At 68.4% G+C, this 23,156-nt stretch overlaps 3 protein-coding genes across 5 annotated transcripts; 2 read left to right on the top strand and 1 right to left on the bottom strand.

The window, feature by feature from the left end:
* Positions 1-118: 118 nt before the first annotated feature.
* On the bottom strand, positions 119-15,862 carry RNF31 (ring finger protein 31). Of its 2 annotated transcripts, XM_048820107.2 has the most exons (22): positions 15,679-15,862; positions 14,019-14,224; positions 13,335-13,481; positions 12,461-12,616; positions 12,089-12,142; positions 11,888-11,954; positions 11,347-11,530; positions 9,017-9,347; positions 8,293-8,520; positions 7,376-7,630; positions 6,965-7,147; positions 5,713-5,937; positions 5,271-5,444; positions 4,497-4,595; positions 4,083-4,172; positions 3,752-3,866; positions 3,480-3,598; positions 2,694-2,807; positions 2,484-2,541; positions 1,615-1,711; positions 767-935; positions 119-574 (listed from the first exon to the last, which is right to left on the bottom strand). In XM_048820107.2, exons 2-22 carry the CDS (start codon positions 14,214-14,216, stop codon positions 521-523), a joined length of 3,117 nt encoding a protein of 1,038 aa, XP_048676064.2. In that variant the 5' UTR covers positions 14,217-14,224; positions 15,679-15,862; the 3' UTR covers positions 119-520. The 2 variants fall into 2 exon arrangements, with proteins under 2 accessions (XP_048676064.2, XP_074975051.1); XM_075118950.1 differs by lacking the exon at positions 6,965-7,147 and having other exon boundaries at positions 15,679-15,781.
* Positions 15,863-16,483: 621 nt separating this feature from the next.
* PSME2 (proteasome activator subunit 2) lies at positions 16,484-19,553 on the top strand. Its single transcript, XM_048820108.2, has 11 exons — positions 16,484-16,626; positions 17,403-17,435; positions 17,529-17,591; positions 17,830-17,919; positions 18,009-18,051; positions 18,138-18,235; positions 18,432-18,500; positions 18,580-18,647; positions 18,882-18,936; positions 19,067-19,153; positions 19,387-19,553. Exons 1-11 carry the CDS (start codon positions 16,579-16,581, stop codon positions 19,465-19,467), a joined length of 735 nt encoding a protein of 244 aa, XP_048676065.1. The 5' UTR covers positions 16,484-16,578; the 3' UTR covers positions 19,468-19,553.
* A 1,084-nt stretch (positions 19,554-20,637) lies between these two features.
* On the top strand, positions 20,638-22,921 carry EMC9 (ER membrane protein complex subunit 9). 2 transcript variants are annotated; one of them, XM_048819437.2, is made up of 6 exons: positions 20,638-20,700; positions 21,420-21,618; positions 21,880-21,956; positions 22,033-22,102; positions 22,294-22,388; positions 22,618-22,921. In XM_048819437.2, the coding sequence occupies exons 2-6, from the start codon at positions 21,421-21,423 to the stop codon at positions 22,796-22,798; spliced, it is 621 nt and encodes a 206-aa protein (XP_048675394.2). In that variant the 5' UTR covers positions 20,638-20,700; position 21,420; the 3' UTR covers positions 22,799-22,921. The 2 variants fall into 2 exon arrangements, with proteins under 2 accessions (XP_048675394.2, XP_074975052.1); XM_075118951.1 differs by lacking the exon at positions 20,638-20,700 and having other exon boundaries at positions 21,356-21,618.
* The last annotated feature ends 235 nt before the right edge of the window (positions 22,922-23,156 follow it).

A 23,156-nucleotide genomic window follows, 5' to 3' on the forward strand; every position in this document is an offset into this window, starting at 1 on the left:
CAGGGTTGGGGGTACGGTTAGTTTGGGGGGGCTATTGGTCAGGTTGGGCAGTTTTGGGGGGCTGAATCAGGGCACTTGTGGGGTACCTGTTGCTGCATGAAGAAGCTGAGATGCATGCTTTGATCAGGCTGTTTTATTGGGTCTTCCAATGTTCTGTCCCCTGAACCCCCAAATCCCGTGAATCATGTTACCCCAAAGGGCTTGAACCCCAATATTCTGAGCTGCACAGAGTTCCCAAATCGATGCCCCCACTCCAATGTCAGATAACCCCTGAATTTGGGGGATCAGGGCCCCCAGTCAGGGACCCCACTGGTAGCTATTTTGAGGTCCCTTAGGTCTTGGTTGGGGTTCAGGATAGAGGCGTTCTCACATGACCCCCAAAATCAGATTCTGGGGTGCTGGGATCCCCAAAAATCTAATCATCCCCCCCAATCACCCCTCAGTGCTCCCCTCCCTGCACAGCAGCATCTTCTCGAATCTTCCAGCCCAGCCCCCCGCCCCCCGTCCGTCCGGGGGGGGGTCACTGCCGCTGCCGCAAGATCTTGGGACCCAGGGGCACCTCGTCCATCAGCTTCTGTGGGGGGCAGAGAGGGGAGTGAGGGGGTCACCCCATTAGCCCCCCAAGATTCCCAGCCACCCAGCCTGTGCCCCTGGCTCCTCCCTTCAGGGGTATCGCCTCCCCGCCCCCCAGACCTCAGCCCCCCATAATTTCCCCTGGGGTCCCCGCTGAGCTCCCTAGGCCCCCCCCACCCCGTGGGGCTGGTACCTGCAGCAGACGCCCGTGGTAGGTGTCCTCGGGCTCCCCGGGGGGCCGGGGGGGCAGCGCCCCCTGGTGGCGCCGATAGACGGTCTCCAGCTCAGGCAGGGAGTAGAGCCGGGCAGGGTCCAGCGCCCGGGCGTTGATCAGGCTCACCAGGTACTCCTTGTAGTGCGCTCTAGGGGGGACGGAGGTCAGCCGGAGCTCGCCCCCCGTGTCCCCCCCAGATCCCCCTGCCTCCCCCCCAGATCCCCCAGCGCCCCACACGTCCCTCCAGCGCCCCACACGTCCCTCCAGCGCCCGGGCGTTGATCAGGCTCACCAGGGACTCCTTGTAGTGCGCTCTAGGGGGGACGGAGGTCAGCCGGCGCTCGCCCCCCGTGTCCCCCCCAGATCCCCCCGCCTCCCCCCCCAGATCCCCCAGCGCCGTCCCACCGCCCCCCGCATCCCCCCAGCGCCCGGGCGTATATGGCTCACCAGGGACTCCTTGTAGTGCACCCTAGGGGTCAGCCGGTGCTCGCCCCCCCGTGTCCCCCCCAGATCCCCCCGTGTCCTCCCCAGATCCCTCTGCGTCCCACACGTCCCCCCAGCGCCTGGGCATTGATCAGGCTCACAAGGAACTCCTTGTAGTGCGCCCTAGCGGGGACGGGGGTCAGCCCCCCGCGTTCCCCCAGATCCCCCAGCACCCCTGCTGGTACCCCCAGCTCCCTCACCTACCACTGCCCCATGTGTCCCCCCAGCCACCAGCCCCCACATCCCTAGTCCTCCCGATCTCCCAAGCCCCCCAGTCTCCCACATAACCCCTCTCCACTCCAGCCCTCCAGACCACCCGAATGCCCCACAGCCCCCCCCACTCACTGGCAGAGGCCGGCGTAGCCGGGGGGTGTCTCCTTCCCGCAGGCCTCGTCCCGCAGCCCGGCCAGCGTCTCCTTCTGCTCCATCACGCGGCACCCACCTGGCACGCATGGCATGATGGGTAACACCAGCGCCCCGGCTACCCACAATCCCCTGCCTGGGGGGAGGGGGCGAACCCACCTGGTTACCCAAAACCACCTGCCCAGGGGCCGAACTCTGCCAAGGTACCCACAAGCCCCTGCCCGGGGGGGGGCGATCTCATCACATTACCCACAAGCCCCTGCCCGGGGGGGAGCGATCTCACCTGGTTACCCACAACTCCCTGCCCCGGGGGGGGGGGGTAATCTCACCTGGTTACCCACAACTCCCTGCCCGGGGGGGGGGGGGTAATCTCACCTGGTTACCCACAAGCCCCTGCCCGGGGGGGAGCGATCTCACCTGGTTACCCACAACTCCCTGCCCGGGGGGGGGTGATCTCACCTGGTTACCCACAACTCCCTGCCCGGGGGGGGGGGGGTGATCTCACCTGGTTACCCACAACTCCCTGCCCGGGGGGGGGTGATCTCACCTGGTTACCCACAAGCCCCTGCCCGGGGGGGAGCGATCTCACCTGGTTACCCACAACTCCCTGCCCGGGGGGGGGTGATCTCACCTGGTTACCCACAACTCCCTGCCCGGGGGGGGGGGGTGATCTCACCTGGTTACCCACAACTCCCTGCCCGGGGGGGGGGGTGTGATCTCACCTGGTTACCCACAACTCCCTGCCCGGGGGGGGGGGGGTAATCTCACCTGGTTACCCACAAGCCCCTACCCAGGGGCCCATAGCCCAGTTACCCATAATTGCCCGGTTACCCACAATCCCCTGCTCTCACCTCCAGGCGCCGGGCGGGTCCCAGTGGGGGGCTCCGTGTTGAAGACAACGCTGTTATCCTGGGGGGGGGGGGTCAAGAGTGAGTCCCACAGTTGCCCCCCAATGGTCACCCCCCAACCCCCAGCTCCCCCCCCATCACCCCTGCCCCTGGATTCCCCCCAACACCCCTCAGGGCCCACCCCCCGCCCCGGATCCCCCCGCGCCCCCCGACCTGCAGGAGGTGCTGCAGCCGCCCCACGTCCCAGTCGCGCAGGTAGAAGAGGCAGTCGCGGGGGTGGTGCCCGTGCAAGGACTGGCGAACCGGGCACGAGGGCACCGGGCATTTCTGGGGGGGGAGACACAGCTACACAACAGCACAACCCCCCTCCCCCCTGACAGCCCCCCACCCCCGCCAGCCCCCCACCGCTACACAACCCCCCACCAGCCCCCCGCCTCCCCCGACAGCCCTGCCCCCCACCTCCCCGACAGCCCCACACCGCTACACAGCCCCCCGACAGCCCCCCCGCTACACAACCCCCCACCTGCCTGACAGCCCCACACCGCTACACAACCCTCTGCCCCCGCGACAGCCCCGCCTCCCTGACAGCCCCGCACAGCTAAACAGCACAACCCCCATGCCCCCCCATGTCCCCCGACAGCCCCACACCACAACACAACCCCATCCCCCCGCATCCCCACAATGTAACACAACCCCCTTTCCCCCCACAACCCCCGACAGCCCCACACCCAACAACCAACGCAACACCCGTGCCCCACAACCCTGCACCACACCCCCCATCCCAACCCAACACCCAGCAACAAACCCTACACCCTCACAGCACCCCACCCAACAACCCTACAACACAAACCCCGTCCCCCTCACAACCCCCGACAGCCCCACACCCAACCACCAACCCAACACCCGCACCCCATCACAACCCCCAACAGAACACGCCACCTGATAACCCCACTGCACACCCCCCCCAACCCCCACCACCCAGCCCCCCCGCCCCCTCACGTTCTTGGTGTGAAAGGCCCCATAGCAGCCGCTGCAGAAGTGGTGCCGGCACTGGGAGCACTGGAAGTGCATGCAGCCCCCCCGGGCCAGCGCGTACGGGAACTTGCATTTGGGGCATGCTGGCGAGAGAGAGAGAGAGAGAGAGAGAGGTGGGGGAGGTCAAGCGGGGGGCAGGAGCCGCCCCCCAACCCAGCAGCCCCCAGGGGGGAGACCGGGAGAGGGAGCCAAAGAGCAGGGGGGCTTGGAGTGTGTGCGGGGGACAGGGGGCTCACCGATCCCGTTCTCCTGCAGGTACACTGCCAGCCCCTGCGCCTGGTACTGGGGGTCGTTGGTTCTCTTCCACTCCTGGAACTCCTGGCATGACAGACCCTGGTGCTGTGGCTCCCACTGGGGGGGGGGGGGGGAAGAGACGTGGGGGGGTCAACGTGGTCTTGGAGGGCCCCCCCACCACCCACACAGTCCCCCCCGCTCCTCCATGCCCATGCCCCGCCACTCTGCCTACCCTGCCCCCCAGAGCCTGCGGAACTACCCGACACTGGAGCTTCTGCCCCTTGTCAGCGTCCCCCCCCGGGCCCGGCTCCGCCCCCCCCGCAGCCCCCTCACCGCGCGCTTGCAGTGGACGCAGAAGCTCTGGTTGCACTGGGGACACTGGGCGGCCGCCTGCTCCGACTCGTAGATGAACCCGAACGAGCACTGGGGGGAAGGGGGGGGGTGAGACAGAGAGACCCCCACAATCCCCTGAGAAACCCCCCCCAGCCTCCCCCCAGAGACTCCCCCGCAGATGCGCACCAAGAGACCCCCACAGCCCCCCCGAGAGACCCCCCAGAATCCTGCCCCTCCCCTGCCACATACGTCCTCCTCTTCCCCCCACCACCAAGCCCACCCCACCCTGTGCCCCCAGCCCCCACCCTTGTCCACTGGCCCCACCCCCAGAGTTCCAGCCCAGCCCTGGCACTCAGCCCCCCAGCAGCGTTCTGGCTTGGCCCCGCCCCCGGCCCTGGGGCCCCGCCCACTCACATGGGTGCACCACTGGAACTTGGGGTCCCGCATGAGCTCGCGCTCCGTCAGCTTCTTGCTGAACAGTTCGTAGGTCTCGGGGTCCAGGCACTCACGGAGCTGGGGGGTGGGGGAGGGGTGAGCCAGGCTTTCTGGGGCTCCCCTGTCTTTTGGGGGTGCCCCACCCCCAGGCTGGGTGCAGGGGGGCTCCCAGGCATGGAATGGGGCTCACGCCAGGGGGTGTGTGTGGCTGGGGTGCAGGGTCACCCCAATACCTGGGCATGAGGGCCACAGCTGTGGGGGTTCAGGGGGACTAGGGGGTGGGAGTGGGTTTTGGAGTCCCCTGGAACCTGCATGTCCATCGGATTTGGCGGGGCTGGGGGTTTAGGGGGCTCCAGGGAGCTGGTACCTGGATGTCCAGCCTGGAGAAGCGGCCCAGCAGCTCGGGTCAGGGATTCGGGGGGGCTCAGGGAGGTTCGGGGGCCCCCGGAGGATTGTGGGGCTCAGTACCTGGATGTCCAGCGTGGAGAAGCAGCCCAGCAGCTCGGGTCAGGGATTCGGGGGGGTGGGGGGCTCAGGGAGGATCAGGGGAGGATCAGGGGAGGATCGGGGGTCCCGGGGAGGATCGGGGGGTCCCGGGGAGGATCGGGGGCGGTACCTGGATGTCCAGCGTGGAGAAGCAGCCCAGCAGCTCGGGTCAGGGATTCGGGGGGGTGGGGGGCTCAGGGAGGATCAGGGGAGGATCGGGGGTCCCGGGGAGGATCGGGGGGCCCCGGGGAGGATCGGGGGCGGTACCTGGATGTCCAGCGTGGAGAAGTAGCCCAGCACCTCGGTCTCCTCGCTCAGGTCGGGCGCGTCGCAGGCCGGACACACCAGGTCCGTGATGTGTTTCTCCTTCACGGCGATGGTGAAATGCTGCGCGAAGCAGTCGGGGCAGATGGTGCATTCGCAGGACGTCAGCGACTGCATCTGGGGGGGACGCAGGTCAGATGGGGCCGGCTGGGGGGGGGATGTGGGGGGGGGTGGCGTCTGGGGACTCGTCTGGGGGGGCCGCGGGTCAGACGGGGCCGGGAATCAGCCCCTCAGGGGAGATGAGTTGTGGGGGGGGACACATGTCTGGGGGGGATGCATCCGGCAGGGGACACAAATCTGGGGACTCGTCTGGGGGGGCTGCAGGTCAGACAGGGGCTGGGAATCGATGCCCGGCGGGGGGGTGCAGCGCCCGGCGGGGGGGTACCTGGTTGCGGGGCAGGGCCCAGCCGCACACGGCGCACTCCCAGTTGAGCAGGCGTTTGATGAAGTCGCGGTCGGGGGAGGCCCGCACGGCGTCCACGATGTCGGCCAAGGCCGCCCGCCCCCCCCGGCCCCCCGCCGCCTCCTGCTCCCGCACCAGCGACAGCACCAGCTCCGCCCGCCCCCAGCTGGGCAGCCCCAGCGAGGCCAGCAACCGCCGCAGCAGGGCCTGGGGGGAGAGGGAGTCAGCACCCCACGGCCCCCCACGGCCCCCGCTTCCCCCCGCCCACGGCCCCCACGGCCCCCGCTTCCCCCCGCCCACGGCCCCCACAGCCTCCCACAGCCCCTGCTTCCCCCCTGCCCGCAGCCCCCATGGCCCCCCCATGGCCTCCCCACGGCCCCGCTTCCCCCCGCCCACGGCCCCCACGGCCCCCGCTTCCCCCCGCCCACGGCCCCCACAGCCCCCCACAGCCCCTGCTTCCCCCCTGCCCGCAGCCCCCATGGCCCACCCGTGCCCCCTGCTTACCCCCTGCCCGCAGCCCCCATAGCCCCCCCATGGCCTCCCCACGGCCCCTGCTTCCCCCCCGCCCGCAGCCCCCACGGCCCCCCATGGCTCCTGCTTCCCCCCTGCCCGCAGCCCCCACGGCCCACCCGTGCCCCCTGCTTCCCTCCCGCCCGCAGCCCCCACGGCCCCCCCACGGCCCCTGCTTCCCCCCTGCCCGCAGCCCCCATGGCCCACCCGTGCCCCCTGCTTCCCCCCGCCTGCATCCCCCATTGCCCCCCCATGGCCTTCCCACGGCCTCTGCTTCCCCCCGCCTGCATCCCCCATGGCCCACCCGTGCCCCCTGCTTCCCCCCTGCCCGCAGCCCGCATGGCACCCCATGGCCCCTGCTTCCCCCCAACCTGCAGTCCCCATGGCCCCCCCCATGGCCCCTGCTTCCCCCCCACCTGCAGCCCCCATGCCCCCCCCATGGCCCCTGCTTCCCCCCCACCTGCAGCCCCCATGGCCCCCCCCATGCCCTCTGCTTCCCCCCCACCTGCAGCCCCCATGGCCCCCCAGTGTCCCCTGCTTCCCCCCCACCCGCAGCCCCCACGGCCCCCCAGTGTCCCCTGCTTCCCCCCGCCCGCAGCCCCCATGGCCCCCCACGGCCCCTGCTTCCCCCCGCCCGCAGCCCCCATGGCCCACCCGTGCCCCCTGCTTACCCCCTCGCTCCCACCCCCAGACTTCCCCCAGATCCCCCGTGCCCGGCTCTGACCTGCCGGTCAGGCGCGTGGAAGTCGATCTCGGGCTCGGCCGGCTCCCACATGCGCCGGTGGAATGGCTCCAGCTGGCGGCGCTGCAGCTCCCTCAGGGCCCCCCCCAGGTCGCCCCCGTTCTGGTAGAGCGCCTGCAGCACCGGCCCCCGCTCTCCGAACCCCAGCGCCGCCAGCTCCCGCACCTGCAGGGGGGAGAGATGGGACCCCGGACACGGCCCTGGGCCCGCCCCTCCCCACAAGCCGCACTGCTCCCAGGCCCCGCCCCTCAAGCCCTCCCCTTCCCCTGCCTCAGAAGCCTTTCCCCCTCCAAGGGCCCACCCCTCACCTCCCCAGGTCCCGCTCCTCCCCTACAAGCCCCTCCCTGCCCCCCAAGTTCTGCTCCTCCCCTCCCACCCAAGCTCCGCCCCCACCTTGCTGCGCCGGGCGCTCAGGCAGCGGCTCACGGCCTCGTCCAGGTCACCCTGGCTCTGGGTCCAGGCAGCTCGAGCCTCCTGCTGGGTGATGGCGCCCAGCTCGGGACCCGCCCCCCGCTCCGTGGCCTGTTCCACCACCGCGTCCAGCACTGCGGGCAGCTCCGAGCGCAGCCAGGGCAGGGGTAGCTCCGTCCCCGAGTACCGCAGCGCCGCCCCCACTTCCTCCGGGGGCACCCCCGCCAGCTCCGCCTCCTGGGGAGAGGGCGGAGTCAGAGAGAGCCCCGCCTCCTCTTCTGGGAGAGGGCGGGGTCAGAGAGAGCCCTGCCTCCTCTTCTGGGAGAAGGCGGGGTCAGAGAGAGCCCCGCCTCCTCTTCTGGGAGAAGGCGGGGTCAGAGAGAGCCCCGCCTCCTCTTCTGGGAGAAGGCGGGGTCAGAGAGAGCCCCGCCTCCTCTTCTGGGAGAGGGCGGGGTCAGAGAGAGCCCCGCCTCCTCTTCTGGGAGAGGGCGGGGTCAGAGAGAGCCCCGCCTCCTCTTCTGGGAGAAGGCGGGGTCAGAGAGAGCCCCGCCTCCTCTTCTGGGAGAAGGCGGGGTCAGAGAGAGCCCCGCCTCCTCTTCTGGGAGAAGGCGGGGTCAGAGAGAGCCCCGCCTCCTCTTCTGGGAGAAGGCGGGGTCAGAGAGAGCCCCGCCTCCTCTTCTGGGAGAGGGCGGGGTCAGAAGGGGTTTCCGGCTGGCTCCGCCCCCGATGATGGAAAGGGAAGAGTTGGGTTGGTCTGTGCATAGAAGGGGAGGGGCCTGCACGGGAGATGGGCACAAGAGGGGGAGGAGCTTCAAGGCAATTCAGGGACAGGGTAGGGTCTACAGATTTTTTTCAAGGGCAGGGGGAGGGGCCTATGGAAAGGGGGTGGGGCCACTCACCCGGATCATGGCCACCAGCTTCATCCCATCCTCTCGCAGCTTCTCCTGCCGCCGACGCTCCACCTCCTCTGGTGACAGGGAGTGGGGCTTGCCCGGACGCCGTAGTCCCTTCTCTTCTTGGGGGGGGCCCCCAAGCTGGCTGGTCCGGTTACAAACCTCACACACCCGCCCAGGCAGCTGGTTCCAGAAGGTGCAGTGTTCACACTGCCAGCCCGGGGCCCCCTCTGCCTGCGGGGAGCAAGTGGTTAATGGAGGGCGGGGGCTGCGGGTCGGGAGCGAGGGCACCGGGGGGGGGAGGCCAGTCCCAGCGAGGGGCTGTGGGTCGGGAGCGAGGGGCACCGGGGGGGAGGCCAGGCCCAGTGGGGGGCTGCGTGTCGGGAGCGAGGGGCACCGGGTGGGGGAGGCCAGGCCCAGCGGGGGGCTGTGGGTCGGGAGCGAGGGGCACCGGGGGGGGGAGGCCAGGCCCAGCGGGGGCTGCGGGTCGGGAGCGAGGGGCACCGGGGGGGGGAGGCCAGGCCCAGCGGGGGGCTGCGGGTCGGGAGCGAGGGGCACCGGGGGGGGGGAGGCCAGGCCCAGCGGGGGCTGCGGGTCGGGAGCGAGGGGCACCGGGGGGGGGAGGCCAGGCCCAGCGGGGGCTGCGTGTCGGGAGCGAGGGGCACCGGGGGGGGGGAGGCCAGGCCCAGCGGGGGCTGCGGGTCGGGAGCGAGGGGCACCGCCCCCTTACCTGTGTGGGCACCGGAGGGCCATCCAGGGGAAGCTGGGGGTCGGGGGCACCGGGCCGGCCGGCCAGCCGGGGGCGCTCACACATGGCACATAGCACGGTGGGGCCAGGGTTGAGGAAGGTGCAGGTCTGGCAGGCCCAGGCCCCACGGGGGGGGTCCCCCTCGGGCGGGAGGTTGGGGGGTGTGGGGCAGCCGCGGGGCCGGTCACATCCCATGCACAGCACGGCCCGCGCCTCGTTGGGGGCACGGCAGGCGGCACAGCGCCAGGGCAGGCGCGGTTTGGGGGGCAGGGCCGGGCAGGCCACCGGGGGCTCCGCTGGCACCATAGACAAGCTGGGGAGAGAGAAGGGGGGGGAAGAGATGGGTAGGGCCCCCCAAATCCCCACAGATCTCCCCATGCCCCCACCTTGAACCCACAGCCCCCCATTCCTGTACCCCAATCCTCACAGCCCCCCACTGCCCCCACCCTGCACCCCCAAATCCCCACTGCCCCCACACCCTCACCCTGCACCCCAAATCTGCACTGAACCCCCATTCCTGCACCCCAATCCTTACAGCCCCCCACTGTCCCCACCCTGCACCCAAATCCCCACCGCACCCCACACCCTCACCCTGCACCCCAAATCTGCACTGAACCCCCATTCCTGCACCCCAATCCTTACAGCCCCCCACTGTCCCCACCCTGCACCCAAATCCCCACCGCACCCCACAGCCTCACCCTGCACCCCAAATCTGCACTGAACCCCCATTCCTGCACCACAATCCTCACAGCCCCCCACTGTCCCCACCCTGCACCCCCAATCCCTGCTGCACCCCACACCCTCACCCTGCACCCCAAATCTGCACTGAACCCCCATTCCTGCACCACAATCCTCACAGCCCCCCACTGTCCCCACCCTGCACCCCCAATCCCTGCTGCACCCCACACCCTCACCCTGCACCCCAAATCTGCACTGAACCCCCTTTCCTGCACGCCCAATCCCCACTGCCCCCAACATCCCCTGTGACACCCCCTCCCCTCCCCTCCCCCACCTCTGCTCTCCCCTGGCCCAGCCCAAACAAGGACCCATAATGCTCTGGGGCAACTGTCGCCCTCTCCTGGCAACCAAATGGAACATTCCAGAATCCTCTGGGGTTTTAAAGGGCCGGGAGCCCTGGAAATGAGATTGGGGGGTTGGGGGTCACAACCGTCTGGGGGTCCCCAATACCTGGGGAAGGGGGGACTGGGGTCAGGCAGGGGGTCCCCCGAACCGAGGGCCCTGTTGTCCGAATGGAGCCGGACTCCGCGGGCGAGCAGGGTCCCTGTCATGGACTTGACATGTTGGGGTGCGGGCAGCTGGGTGGTCCCCCCGGTGCTGGGTCCCCCCGGTGCCACGTCCGTCGGCCTCCCAGGATTTGGACGGTTAATTGAAAACCCAGCCTGGAAAACTGGCACCCGTGTTCAAGTCACCCATTCGGGGGGTCGGGGGTGTTTTCCTTCCTTTTATTCATGAATATTAAACCCTGGGTTTTAAACTGGACACTTTTCATTTCTATTTTCAATTGACTCTTTTCTGGTATTGAATGTTGAATCGAATTCGTGCACTCGGCGTTTTATTTCCCAATGAATTTGTGTTTCGTTTGTTGTTTCCCCCGAGGTTACTGTTCAGCCATTCGAGTATTTGACCATTGTCTTTCTTCACGAGAGAGCAAAGAAGGGAAACCAAGGACGGAAAACTTCCCTTTGATTAACCGCGGGGCGAGGGTCTGGTGCGCTTCGGACACACGGCGCTTTACGGCAAAGCTGTTATGAAACATTCGTCAAACATGGACATTTTTTATTTTGATTTTCAATTTAATATTTAATTTCACTTGGTTTCTTTTTGAATTGTAATTCACCTGATCTTGTGGGGGTTTTTCTTTGTTTTTTCTTCTTTGTTTAGTAACATTGAAAGCGTCTGAAATGTCCTTTTTTAGGTCCGGCTTTCATTGAAATAACACTTTGGGGGCCTTTTCCTTAGTAGTAGGGCAAAGATGTGATTTTTATTTTTAGTTTCAATTTATTTCAGGTTTTATTTCCTGGGATTTCAGTCTGAACGGTCATTTGTTTATTTTGCAGTTTGGGTGTTAAAGAGAAAAGAAATCTTTCAATTCATTTGTAATGGTAATTCATGTATTGCCTGGGGGTAGGACAGGGTTCAGGGGGTACCCAAGTCCTGGGGGGCTCAGGGGGTCACAGAGGGGGTCCATTATATGGGGCAGAACAGGGTTCAGGGGGTCCCCGTATCCTGGGGGCTCAGGGTGGGGGCCTCCACTACCTGGGGGTGGGGTAGTTCAAGGGGATCCGCGTTACCTCTGTGCAGGGGGCCCGGCCCCCAAGCCTGGCTCCCCCACGGACAGGCGCCGGTGCTGGGCCCGGGCTGGGTGCTTGTGGAAGAGACGGTCACATTCGGGGCAGAGGCTCTGGTTGCATTCGGGGCAGAGCAGGGATGCTGGCTCCAGCCCACACAGCAGGCAGGTGGCCGGGGGGGCCGGCCCTGCGGGGCAGGAGAGAGGGATCACCCCATAGCCCGGCCCCCCATGCCCTCCAGCCAGTGCTCCCTCGCTCCCAGTCCCCACCGCCCTGCCTCACAGCACCCCCACTCCTTTGCCCCACAGTGCCCCCGCACTCTCCCAAGTGCCCCCCCAGCTCCTCCGCTCCTGACCCCACAGTGCCCTCCACAGCAGAGCCCCCTGTGTCCCACAGCGCCCCCACTCCCCAGCCCCCCACTCCTCACACCACCCCCCACGCTGTCTCCACAGCCAGTGCCCCCGTGCCCCACGGTACCCCCAGTCCTCAGCCCCACAGCTCCCCCCACGCTCTCCCCACAGCGAGAGCTCCCTGTGGCACGCACCTGTCTGGGGCAGGGCTCCGGGGGGCGCTGTGTCGTGGATGGGCACCGAGTCCGGGATCAGGGTCACCTGGAAGAGACGAAGGGGTGACAGGCCCAGCCGACCCCCTCGATCCACCCGACCCCCCAGCCCTGCCCCAGCCCCCAACCCCCTTCCATCCCACCCCTGCCTCCCCCAGACCCTCTTCCACCTGCCCCCCTCACCTCTTGCCCCCCCTGCAGCATTCCCTGCAGGATATCGGGGTTCGGGTGATTGTTCTGAAATAGAAAAGCCACAATGAGACTCAGCCTCCGCCCTGCCCCCCCTCGCCCTACCCCACAGCACCCCCTGCTCAGCCCCCACCCCGCTCCCTGCCCCACGGTGTCCCCTGCTCCCCCTGCTCAGCCCCCACCCCACTCCCTGCCCCACGGCACCCCCTACTCAGCCCCCACCCCACTCCTTGCCCCACGGCACCCCCTGCTCAGCCCCCCCACTCCCTGCCCCACGGCGTCCCCTGCTCAGCCCCCACCCTGCTCCCTGCCCCATGGCTCCCTGCTCAGCCCCCACCCCGCTCCCTGCCCCCCAGCACCCCCTACCGAGAGCAGTAGGTTGAGCTCAGCCCGCAGCAGGACCACGTCCACGGTGACAGAGGCCACACGCCGGGCGTCCGGCTCCTCCAGCCCCTCGGCGAAGCTCAGCCCGTCCGACTGCTGCTCCGTGTAGCCATAGAGCCGGAGCACGTCCCGCCCGCCCTGCGGGGAGCCGCGTTAGTATCGGCGGGTGAGTCCCTGGAAGCTGGGAGATATGGGGCGGCTGGGGGCGGACAGGCGGGGGGATACCTGGGGGGCTGGGAGATATGGAGGGGCTGGGGGGTGACCGGTGGGTGGGTACCTGGGGGCTGGGGTGTAACTAGGGTGTTGGTAACTGGGGGCTGGGAGATTTGGGGGGACAGGAGTGTCGGTACCTTCGGGGCTGGGAGATTGGGGGTGTTGGGGTGTCAGTACCTGGGGGGCTGGGAGATTTGTGGGGGGGCGAGGGTGTCGGTACCCGTGGGGCTGGGAGACTTGGGGCTTGGGGTCTCACTTGTATGGTGTTGACCGTGCTGCAGAAGACGGGGTTGTTGGATACTGGGGTACAGGGAGTGAGTGGGGTTCAGGAGTTGGGCGGTTCAGCAGACCAGAATGTGGGATTTGGGGGGTCTCACCTGGCTTCATCTATGCTGAAGACGACAAGATTGTTGGGTATTGCAGTTCGGGGGGGCTGGGTGATCCGAGGGGTTTCAGGGCCTGGGGGGTTCAGTGTAGCTGGGTGATCTGGGGGTGGGGGGTTCAGGAGCCAGGGTGGTTCTGGGGGCTCAGGGACATGGCGATATGGGGCCCGGGGGGCTCAGGGGCTGGGCGAGCCGAGCCCTGGGGGGGGCTGGGGAGATTCAGAGGGCACTAGGGGTGGGTTCCGGGGCTGGGGTCTCACCTGGATGGCGTCGACTGTGCTGCGGAAGACGGGGTTGTTGAACTTGACCCCGCGCCAAAAGCGGGGTTTCAGGGGATTCAGCAGGTTGCGCCCGTATTTCTCCAGAATGTTGAGGGCTGTGGAGATGGTTCGCAGGCAGGCCGGGGGCTAGGGGGTGACGGGGGGGCATGAGAGGCACCCCAGAGCAGATACCCTGCCCCCCATTTCCTCCACAGCCCCCCCAACTCCCCTCCCACCAGGATCCCCAATTCTGCCCCTCTGCTCCCACCCAGAGCCCCCAATCCCTCCCCCACCCCCACTCTGCCCCTCCCCCAGTCCCCCTTTTTCAACCCCAATCCCCCTCCCAGCCCCACTGCCGCTGACCCTCTTCAGTGCCTTCAATGCCCCCTCCCCTTCCCAGCCCCCCAGCCCTACCCCCAACTCCCCCCACCTGCCATCTGCCCCCAATGCCTGCTCCCCAGCCCCTCATTCCTGCCCCCAACAGGACTTCCCCCTCCCCTTCCCAGCCCCCTAACTCCCCACATCTGTCCCCAGTGGCTCCTCCCCTCCCTAGCACCCCATGCCTGCCCCCCAACTCCTCCGTGCCCTCCATCTGCCCCCCAACACCCCCTCCACTCCCCAGCCCCACCACTGACTCCCCACACATCTGCCCCCCATAACACCCTCCCCGCAGCCCAGCGCTACCTGCCCCTGCATGTTGGCGTGGAGGATGCCCTGGGCGTCGATCTCCCGGTACTTGACGTGGAGGGGCAGGGGAGCCTCAACCAGCTGCTGGACAGTCTCGGGGTGCAGGTCCCCCGGGCTCTGGGCCAGGGCCCGCACCAGCTCCTCCCGCAGCTGCAGGAACTGGGGCTCCCCGAGGGGAGGAGGTGCCTGCGCCATGACCTGGCCTGGGGGAGAGCGAAGGGTTAACTCGCTGGCCCCATACCCCGCTTCCTGGAACCAGCCCCCCCCCCGACCTCCATATCCCCAGCCAGCCTTCACCCATACCCCGATATTCCCCGGCCAGCCCTTCCATACCCCGATCCCTGCAACCAACCCCCCGTACCCCGATATCCCCCAGCCGGCCCCTGTACCCCGCTTCCTGCAACCAGCCCCCCCCGGACCTCCATATCCCCAGCCAGCCTTCACCCATACCCCGATATCCCCCGGCCAGCCCTTCCATACCCCGATCCCTGCAACCAACCCCCCGTACCCCGATATCCCCCAGCCGGCCCCTGTACCCCGCTTCCTGCAACCAGCCCCCCCCGGACCTCCATATCCCCAGCCAGCCTTCACCCATACCCCGATATCCCCCGGCCAGCCCTTCCATACCCCGATCCCTGCAACCAACCCCCCATACCCTGATATCCCCAGCCAGCCCCTGTACCCCGATCCCTGCAACCAACCCCCCGTACCCCGATATCCCCCAGCCGGCCCCTGTACCCCGCTTCCTGCAACCAGCCCCCCCCGGACCTCCATATCCCCAGCCAGCCTTCACCCATACCCCGATATCCCCCGGCCAGCCCTTCCATACCCCGATCCCTGCAACCAACCCCCCATACCCCGATATCCCCCAGCTGGCCCCTGTACCCCAATCCCTGCAACCAACCCCCGTACCCCGATATCCCCCAGCCATATCATGATCCCTGCAACCGATCCCCTGTACCCCCATATTCCCAGCCAGCCTTCCACTGTACCCTGATTCCCCCAACCCACCCCCACCCATACCCCGATTCCTGCAACCAGCCCCCCATACACCCATATCCCCAACCCGCCCCCACCTTACCCCGATATCCCCCAGCCAGCCTCCTACTGTACCCCGATATCCCCCAGCCAGCCACCGCTGTACCTTGATTCCGCAACCCGCACTCCCCCATACTCCAATACCCCCCAGCCAGCCCCACACTGTACCCTGATATCCCGAGCCAGCCTCCCATACCCAGATCCCATTGGCCAGCTCCCCCGTACCCCAGTCTTCCCTGGCCAGCCCCCCGCCCCATACCGTGATCCCCCACCCCACGACATCAGCCCTGTACCCCGGTCCCCCAGAGCCCCAGGGATGCCGGGGGGCGGACCTGGCGCGGGGGGGGGGCCGAGCGGCTGCTGGAGGTGCAGGGGGCGGGGAGTGCAGGGTGGGCCCTGGGGCGAGTCGCGGGGGGGAAGGCGGGTGCAGGGTGAGCCTGGGATGGGTCGGGAGGGTGAAGGGGGGCCGTGGACGGGGTCGGGGGAAGCAGTGGGGTCGGCGGGGGGTGCAGGGGGCTGGCGGGAGGGGCCTGGGGTCGGCCTAGGGGGAGCCTGGGGTGGGTCGGGGGGCCGGAAGACGAGTCGGGGGCTGCAGGGGGGCCGGCGCGGGGGTTCTCACCCTTCAGCGGGCGGGGCCCGGCCGAGAACTCGCGGAAGCAGCGCGCTGGGGACTGAAGAGAAAGAGAAACAGCTGATGGGGGGGCGGCAGGGAGGCCCGCGGGCCGGTAGGGGGGCGGCAGGGGGGCAGGTTGGCAGGTCTTGCAGTTGGGGCAGTGAGGGTAGCCGGGGGACCCAGGGCTGGGAGAGGGGGGCAGTGGGGCTCAAGGCCGGCAGGGGGCACAGGATGCGAGGGCAGTGGGGGGCCCAGGGCCGGAAGGCTGGCGGGGGGGACGGTAAGGGGGCAGGTCTGGGAGTGGGGGCAGTGAGGGTCTTGGGGGGGGGCCCAAGGTTGGCGGGGGGGGAAGTAGGGGGACTCTGAAGCTGGCTGTGGGGACTCCCGGGGCTGGCAATGGGGGGCAGGCGCGGCAGGGGAGCAGGTCTGTGAGTGGGGGACAGGGCTGGCAGTGGGGACCCCGGGACTCGGAGTGGGGGCAGGGAGGTGTCAGGGGGACCTCAAGGGTGGTGGAGGCCGGCAGGGGAGGGCAGGGCTCGCAGTGGGGTGACAACAGGCTCTCAGGGGGATCCCAAGGCTGTCAGGGGACGGTAGGGGGCAGGGAGTGGGGGTAGGGCGGCAGGGCTGGTAGGGGGCAGGGAGTGGAGGATAAGGGAGTAGGGCTGGTAGTGCGGGTCAGGGCCGGCAGAGGGCGGTAGGGGGGACAGGGGGTCTCAGGGTACCCCAAGGCTGGCAGTGAGGGGCAGGGGGCGGTAGGGGGGGGACAGGGGGTCTCAGGGTACCCCAAGGCTGGCAGTGAGGGGCAGGGCCGGCAGGGGGCGGGCCGGGGCGGGCCGGGGGGCGGGCCGGGCGAAGTGAAATCGAAAGGGGTCAGAGCCGGGCCCCGGGGACAGACGGACCCGGACCATGGCCAAGGCCTGCGCTGTGAAAGTCAGCGGGGAGTCCCGCCAGCAGGTGGAGACCCCTAGATGTGGGGTGTAGCGGGGGGGCGGTGAGATCGGGGTGCAGCGAGATCGGGGGTGCGGTGAGATCGGGGGTGCAACGGGGAGGCGGTGAGATCGGGGGTGCAAAGGAGAGGGATGGAAACCGGTCCCCCCAGGACCCCACAACTCGTGCATCACCCCCGGGGATCCCCCTTCCGCTTCCCCCGGGGAATCCCCGAGCCGGCCACGTGCTGCGCGGGGCAGGGGGAGGGGGCCGGCGCAGGTGCTGTGGGGTGAGGGGGGCGCTGTGCTGTGGGGAGGGGGGTCGGCAGGGGGCGCCGAGGGGCAAGGAGAAGGGCCTAGCTGGCTGTGGGGCACGGGGCCAGCAGGGGCACTGTGCCATGGGGCAGGGGGAGTCACCAGGGGGCGCCGTGCCGTGGGAAGGGGGGTCGGCAGGGGGCGCCAAGGGGCAAGGAGAAGGGCCTAGCTGGCTGTGGGGCATGGGGCCAGCAGGGGCACTTGCCGTTGCCGTGGGGAGGGTGAATCCCCAGGGGGCTCTGTGCTGTGGGGAGGGGGGTTAGCAGGGGGTGCCGAGGGGCAGGGAGAAGGGCCCAGCTGGCTGTGGGGCACGGGGCCAGCAGGGGCACTGTGCCATGGGGCAGGGGGAGGGGGCCGGCAGGGGTACTGTGGGGCGAGGGGGGCGCCGTGCCAGGGGGAGGGGGGTCGGCAGGGGACTTGAGCCCAGTGTTCGGGGCTGTGACCCACCCCAGACTCAGCTGCCTTTTCCTGCCCTCTCTGTGTTTTTAGGTCGAGCTCTTCAGGGAATCTCTCTTCAAGGAGGTAAATCTGCCCCCCTCATGATTAACTGCCCCTCACTGGGACTAACTGCCCCCCAAATACCCCCTGTGACCCCTCTCTCTTCCCCCCACCCAGGCTGAGCAATTCCTGTCGACATTTTTACCCCAAAAAATCTTTCAACTGGACAAATTCCTGAAGGTAAGAACTCCCCCTCCCCGTGCACCCCCAGACTCCCCCATGCACTGTTAGTACCCCCTGAGATGGGACCCTCCAACAGCCCTCTGAGCCCCCAGAGCCCCCTGGTGGGATCCCCCCACATCCCACCCTGGGGTCCCCCCTCACACTGTCAGTGCCCCCCAGGTTGGCCCTCACACTACTGGGGCCCCCCCTTCTGCTGGGAGAGCGCCCCCCACAGGTAACTTTGCTGTCACTGCAGGAGGATTCGTTGAACATCAAGGATCTCTCGACGCTCCGGGCTCCCCTGGATATCCCCATCCCCGACCCACCCCCCAAGGATGAGGATGAGGTGAGTTTTGGGGTAACCCCTCCCCCGCATCACGCCACACCCTGCTGGTGAGGGGCTGACCCGTTTCCTGTCCCCTTCGCCCCCCCCAGGACTCGGCTAACATGGAGACGGATAAGGAGGAGAAGAAGGAGGGTGAGTTTTGGGGAGGTTTTGGGGGGGCAGGATTTTGGGGGAAAGGATTTGGGGTGTGGACTCACCTCCTGTTCTCCCCCCCCCAGCTCCCAAGTGTGGCTACCTGAAGGGCAACGAGGCCATGGTGACGCTGCTGGGCCGGGTCAAGCCGGAGGTGCGGGAGCTGAAGGAGAAATGTGTTTTGGTGAGCCCCCCAACCCCTCCCCCGCAGCAGTGCCCACAATGGGTGGGGGATGCCAGGGCTGGGAGCTTCCCCTCAGCAGTGCCTCCAGGGCTCGGAGCTTCCCTGCAATGGTGCCCCCAACGGGCGGGGAACGCCAGGGCTGCGAGCTTCCCCTTACTAGTGCCCTGGCCCCCTCTCACTGTCTCTCTGTCCCCAGGTCATCACCTGGATCCATCACCTGATCCCCAGAATTGAGGACGGGAACGATTTTGGGGTGGCCATTCAGGTAAGGCCCTCTCAGTCCCCCCTCTGCCGGTCCCCCCTCTGCAGACACCCCAATCTCACCCCAATCTTCCCCGCCGCAGGAGAAGGTGCTGGAGCGGGTGACAGCCATCAAGACCAAGGTCGAGGGCTTCCAGACAGCCATTTCCAAGTGAGTTTTGCCCTCCCTCATCTCTGCCCCAGGGCATTGTGGGTCACCCCCCGAACCATGTCTCTGCCTCAGGGCATGGTGGGTAATTGCTTACATTGGCTTCCATGCCTACATGCTCCACACTGGTGCCCCAGCCCCAGGTCACTGTGGGTAATGCCCTTCCCATGGGTGTCTGTGCCCCAGGGCACCATGGGTAATGATCTGGGCCCACTCTCTCTCTCTCTCCACCCCCAGATATTTCTCTGAGCGTGGAGATGCTGTGGCGAAGGCTTCGAAGGAGACCCATGTGGTAAGTGATCAGGTGCTGCGAGCTTCCCCACAGCAGTGCCCTGAGCCGGGGGGTGGTGGGGAGCTCCGGGGCTGTGAGCTTCCCCACAGCAGTGCCCCCAGCCAGGCTAACCAGCATCCCCTGCCCCCAGATGGATTACCGGACTCTGGTCCACGAGCGGGACGAAGCAGTGTATGGGGAGATCCGGACCATGGTGCTGGACATTCGGGGCTTCTACGTGAGTATGGGGGGCTGGGAATGGGGAGGGGACCCGGGGGGGGTGTGGTTCTGTGGGGGTCTCAGTGAGGGCTGGGGGGGGGCAGGGAATGGAGAGGGGTCCTGGGGGGGGTGTGGTTCTGTGGGGCTCTCAGTGAGGGCTGGGGGGGCTCCGATGGGAAGGGGTTTGGTTCAGTGGGGAGTTTCTCTGCCCCCCTCCAGCTCCTCTCTTTTGTCTCCCCCCCCACCCACCAGGCCGAGCTGTATCACATCCTCACCCAGAACCTGGAGAAGCTGACAAACCCCAAGGGCGAGGAGAAGCCGTCCATGTACTGAGGGGCCCAGGGTGCCTGCCCCCCAAGTCCTGCCCCCTGGCGGGGGAGGGGCTGGAACCAGACTGCAAATAAACAGCTCCCCCAGAACCTGCCTCCTGTGCTGGTGTTTGGCCCCTGGGCACTGTGGGGCACGGCCCCCCCCCCCGGCTCTCGGCCCCCGGGGCACTGTGGGGCACGGCCCCCCCCCCGGCTCTCGGTCCCCGGGGCACTGTGGGGCACGGCCCCCCCCCCCGGCTCTCGGTCCCCGGGGCACTGTGGGGCACGGCCCCCCCCCCCCCCCGGGTCTCGGTCCCCGGGGCACTGTGGGGCACGGCCCCCCCCCCCCCGGGTCTCGGTCCCCGGGGCACTGTGGGGCACGGCCCCCCCCCCCGGCTCTCGGCCCCCGGGGCACTGTGGGGCACGGCCCCCCCCCCCCGGCTCTCGGTCCCCGGGGCACTGTGGGGCACGGCCCCCCCCCCCGGCTCTCAGCCCCCGGGGCACTGTGGGGCACGGCCCCCCCCCCGGCTCTCGGTCCCCGGGGCATTGTGGGGCACGGCCCCCCCCCTGGCTCTCGGCCCCCGGGGCACTGTGGGGCACGGCTCTCGGCCCCTGGGGCACTGTGGGGCACGGCCCCCCCCCCGGCTCTCGGCCCCTGGGGCACTGTGGGGCACGGCCCCCCCCCCGGCTCTCGGCCCCCGGGGCACTGTGGGGCCCCCCCCCGGCTCTCGGCCCCCGGGGCACTGTGGGGCACGGCCCCCCCCCCGGCTCTCGGCCCCCGGGGCACTGTGGGTAAAGCACCGTGCCCCTTCCTTAGAGTCGCATCTGTGCCCCGGGGCATCACGGGTAGGGCCTCGTCATCCCTCCACTGCGCCGGGAGCACTGCCCCGCCCCCCCCGTTTTCTCCCGGCTGCCCGGCGCACGGTGGGTAACGCCCCGCAGCCCCTCCCCCACGGGGCAGGGCTGTGTCTCTGCCGCGCTCTGCGGCTCCTGGGGCTGCTCTAGGCGCCGACTCTATGGCTCTGGAGGACCTGAGGGGAGCAAGTTCGGGATGGGGGCGGCAGTCAGCCAATCGGCGAAGAGAGCAGCGGCTCCGTGCCCTTCTGGGGAGCGCGCGCCGACCAATCAGGGCCCACAGAACCAAAGCGCACACTCGAGACGCGATTGGTCGATAGCCAGCCAATCAGGGGGCGAGGGGGTCAGCTGGGGGACCCTGACAGTCAATATTCTGGGGGCGGGGCCTCAGTTCTGGGGGAAGGTGGGCGCCGTGTGGGGGGGGCAGGGGGCTGCGGGTCGGGAGCGAGGGGCACCGGCGGGGCGGGGGGGGACAGGGGGCTGCGGGTCGGGAGCGAGGGGCACCGGCGGGGCGGGGGGGGACAGGGGGCTGCGGGGCGGGAGCGAGGGGCACCGGCGGGGCGGGGCGGGGGGGGGACAGGGGGCTGCGGGTCGGGAGCGAGGGGCACCGGCGGGGCGGGGGGGGACAGGGGGCTGCGGGTCGGGAGCGAGGGGCACCGGCGGGGCGGGGGGGGACAGGGGGCTGCGAGTGGGAGCGAGGGGCACCGGCGGGGCGGGGGGGGACAGGGGGCTGCGGGGCGGGAGCGAGGGGCACCGGCGGGGCGGGGGGGGACAGGGGGCTGCGAGTGGGAGCGAGGGGCACCGGCGGGGCGGGGGGGGGACAGGGGGCTGCGGGGCGGGAGCGAGGGGCACCGGCGGGGCGGGGGGGGACAGGGGGCTGCGGGGCGGGAGCGAGGGGCACCGGCGGGGCGGGGGGGGACAGGGGGCTGCGGGTGGGAGCGAGGGGCACTGGCAGGGCGGCGGGGGACGGGGCTGCGGGTCGGGAGTGAGGGGCACTGGCAGGGCGGCGGGGGACGGGGCTGCGGGTCGGGAGCGAGGGGCACCGGCAAGGCTGGGGTGGGCAGGGGGCTGTGGGGAAGGAGTGAGGGGCATCGACCGTGTTAACCCTTCGCTGTCTGGCAGGATGGCTGAGGTGGAGGTCTCTGCCCAGGCCTATGCCAAGATGTGCCTCCACGCCGCCCGGCACCCCCACGCCGCCGTCAATGGGCTGCTCCTGGGACACTGGGGGGCCCCCCCCGAGTGTCTGTTTCTCACCGACTGCGTCCCCCTTTTCCATAGCAACTTGGCGCTCAGCGTCATGCTGGAGGTGGCTCTGAACCAGGTGGGCAGCAGGGGGCGCCGTGGGTCAGGGTGCGGTCGGGGCTGGGGGGCTCCGTGTGGGGCAAAGGGGGCTGGGCAGGGGGCCTCCATGTGGAGCAGGAGGGGCTGGGTGGAGGGGGATCTGTGGGGCAGAGGGGGCTGCGCAGGGGGCCTCCATGTGGAGCAGTGGGGCTGGGGGCACCAGGTCGCAGGGGGTGTTGGGGCTGGGTGGGGGGAGCTTAGTGTGGGGCGCGCTCCCCTCTTGATCTGTCCCTCTCCCCAGGTTGATCTGTGGGCGTCCCGCTCTAACCTGCTGGTGGCTGGGTACTACCAGGCCAATGCCGGGCTGGACGACATTAGGTAACTTTGGGGGTCCCCAGGGGGGCAGGGAGGGGGTCCCCCTTCCCCCCTGACATCTCTCCTGCCCCCCATGTAGCCCCACCCCCCTGGCTCTGAAGATGGCTGGACGCCTGGCTGAGTTCTCTGAGGGTGCTGTGTTGATCATGGTGAGATTTGGGGATCTGGGAGGCTGGAGGGGGCCCCCGGGGGCAGGGTGTGTGTGTGTGTGTGGGGCCTGTGGTCAGGGACCCCTGGGGGTGCCTATGGTGGTGGGGGGTTGTGATTGACATTTGGGGGGTGGTGTGGGGATATCTTCCCAGCGTGGCCCCCAACTGCCCCCCTTTCTCCCTCCCTCCAGCTGGATAACCAGAAACTGACCGTGAATCCCCGCGTGCCCCCTGTCGTTGTGCTGGAGCAGCAGGATCGGCACTGGCTCCCCAAGGACAAGAACCGGTGAGTGGGGTTCCCCATCAAACCCTCCATGGGCCCCCTACACTACCCATCCTCTGGGAATGGGACCTAGGTGTCTGGGACGGTGCCCCACAGGCTCCCAGCCCTTAGGGTGACTGGGGATGGGACCCAGGTGTCCGGGACGGTGCCTTTCTCTCTTCCAGCCCTCAGGGTGACCGGGGATGGGACCCAGGCATCCGGGACTCACCTAGCCCCCTCCTGTCTTTTTCAGAGTCATGTGGCGCGACTGGGAATCCTCCCGTCACATTTGCAAGTCCCTGCTGGAGGCTAAAGCTCACACCCGATTGGTTGACTTTGACTCCCACCTCGATGACATCAGACAGGACTGGACCAATCAGCACCTCAACACCGAGATCACCCGGCTGGTGTCTGTCGCCAATGGCAGCGCCTGAAGGACCCTATTGGCTGGCCTGGGGAAGCCAGGGCTGTATTCTGATTGGCCTGCTTGGAACAATGGCACGCCCCCATTGGCTGGCCTAGATGCCAATTCACCCCCAAGTAAAGACTCAACTGACTTTCACTGATTCCTTTATATTTATTCCCCCCATTCCCCTCCCCCCAGATTGGCCCTTCCCCCAACGAGCCCAGACTCCTCCCCCTTGGCCTCACATCAGACCCCCAATGTTAAATTTAGGTCCTGTTTTTGGCTACGTTTTTGCAGATTTCACAAAGTTTTTTATTTTGGCCTTTAATTTCCTTCGTTTTACTTTTATCTTTCCTTTTCAGCACCTGATCGTTCCATTGTTTTCC

This window comes from Caretta caretta, chromosome 13 (assembly GCF_965140235.1).
Source record: "Caretta caretta isolate rCarCar2 chromosome 13, rCarCar1.hap1, whole genome shotgun sequence".
In the NCBI taxonomy this organism is placed as follows: domain Eukaryota; kingdom Metazoa; phylum Chordata; order Testudines; family Cheloniidae; genus Caretta; species Caretta caretta.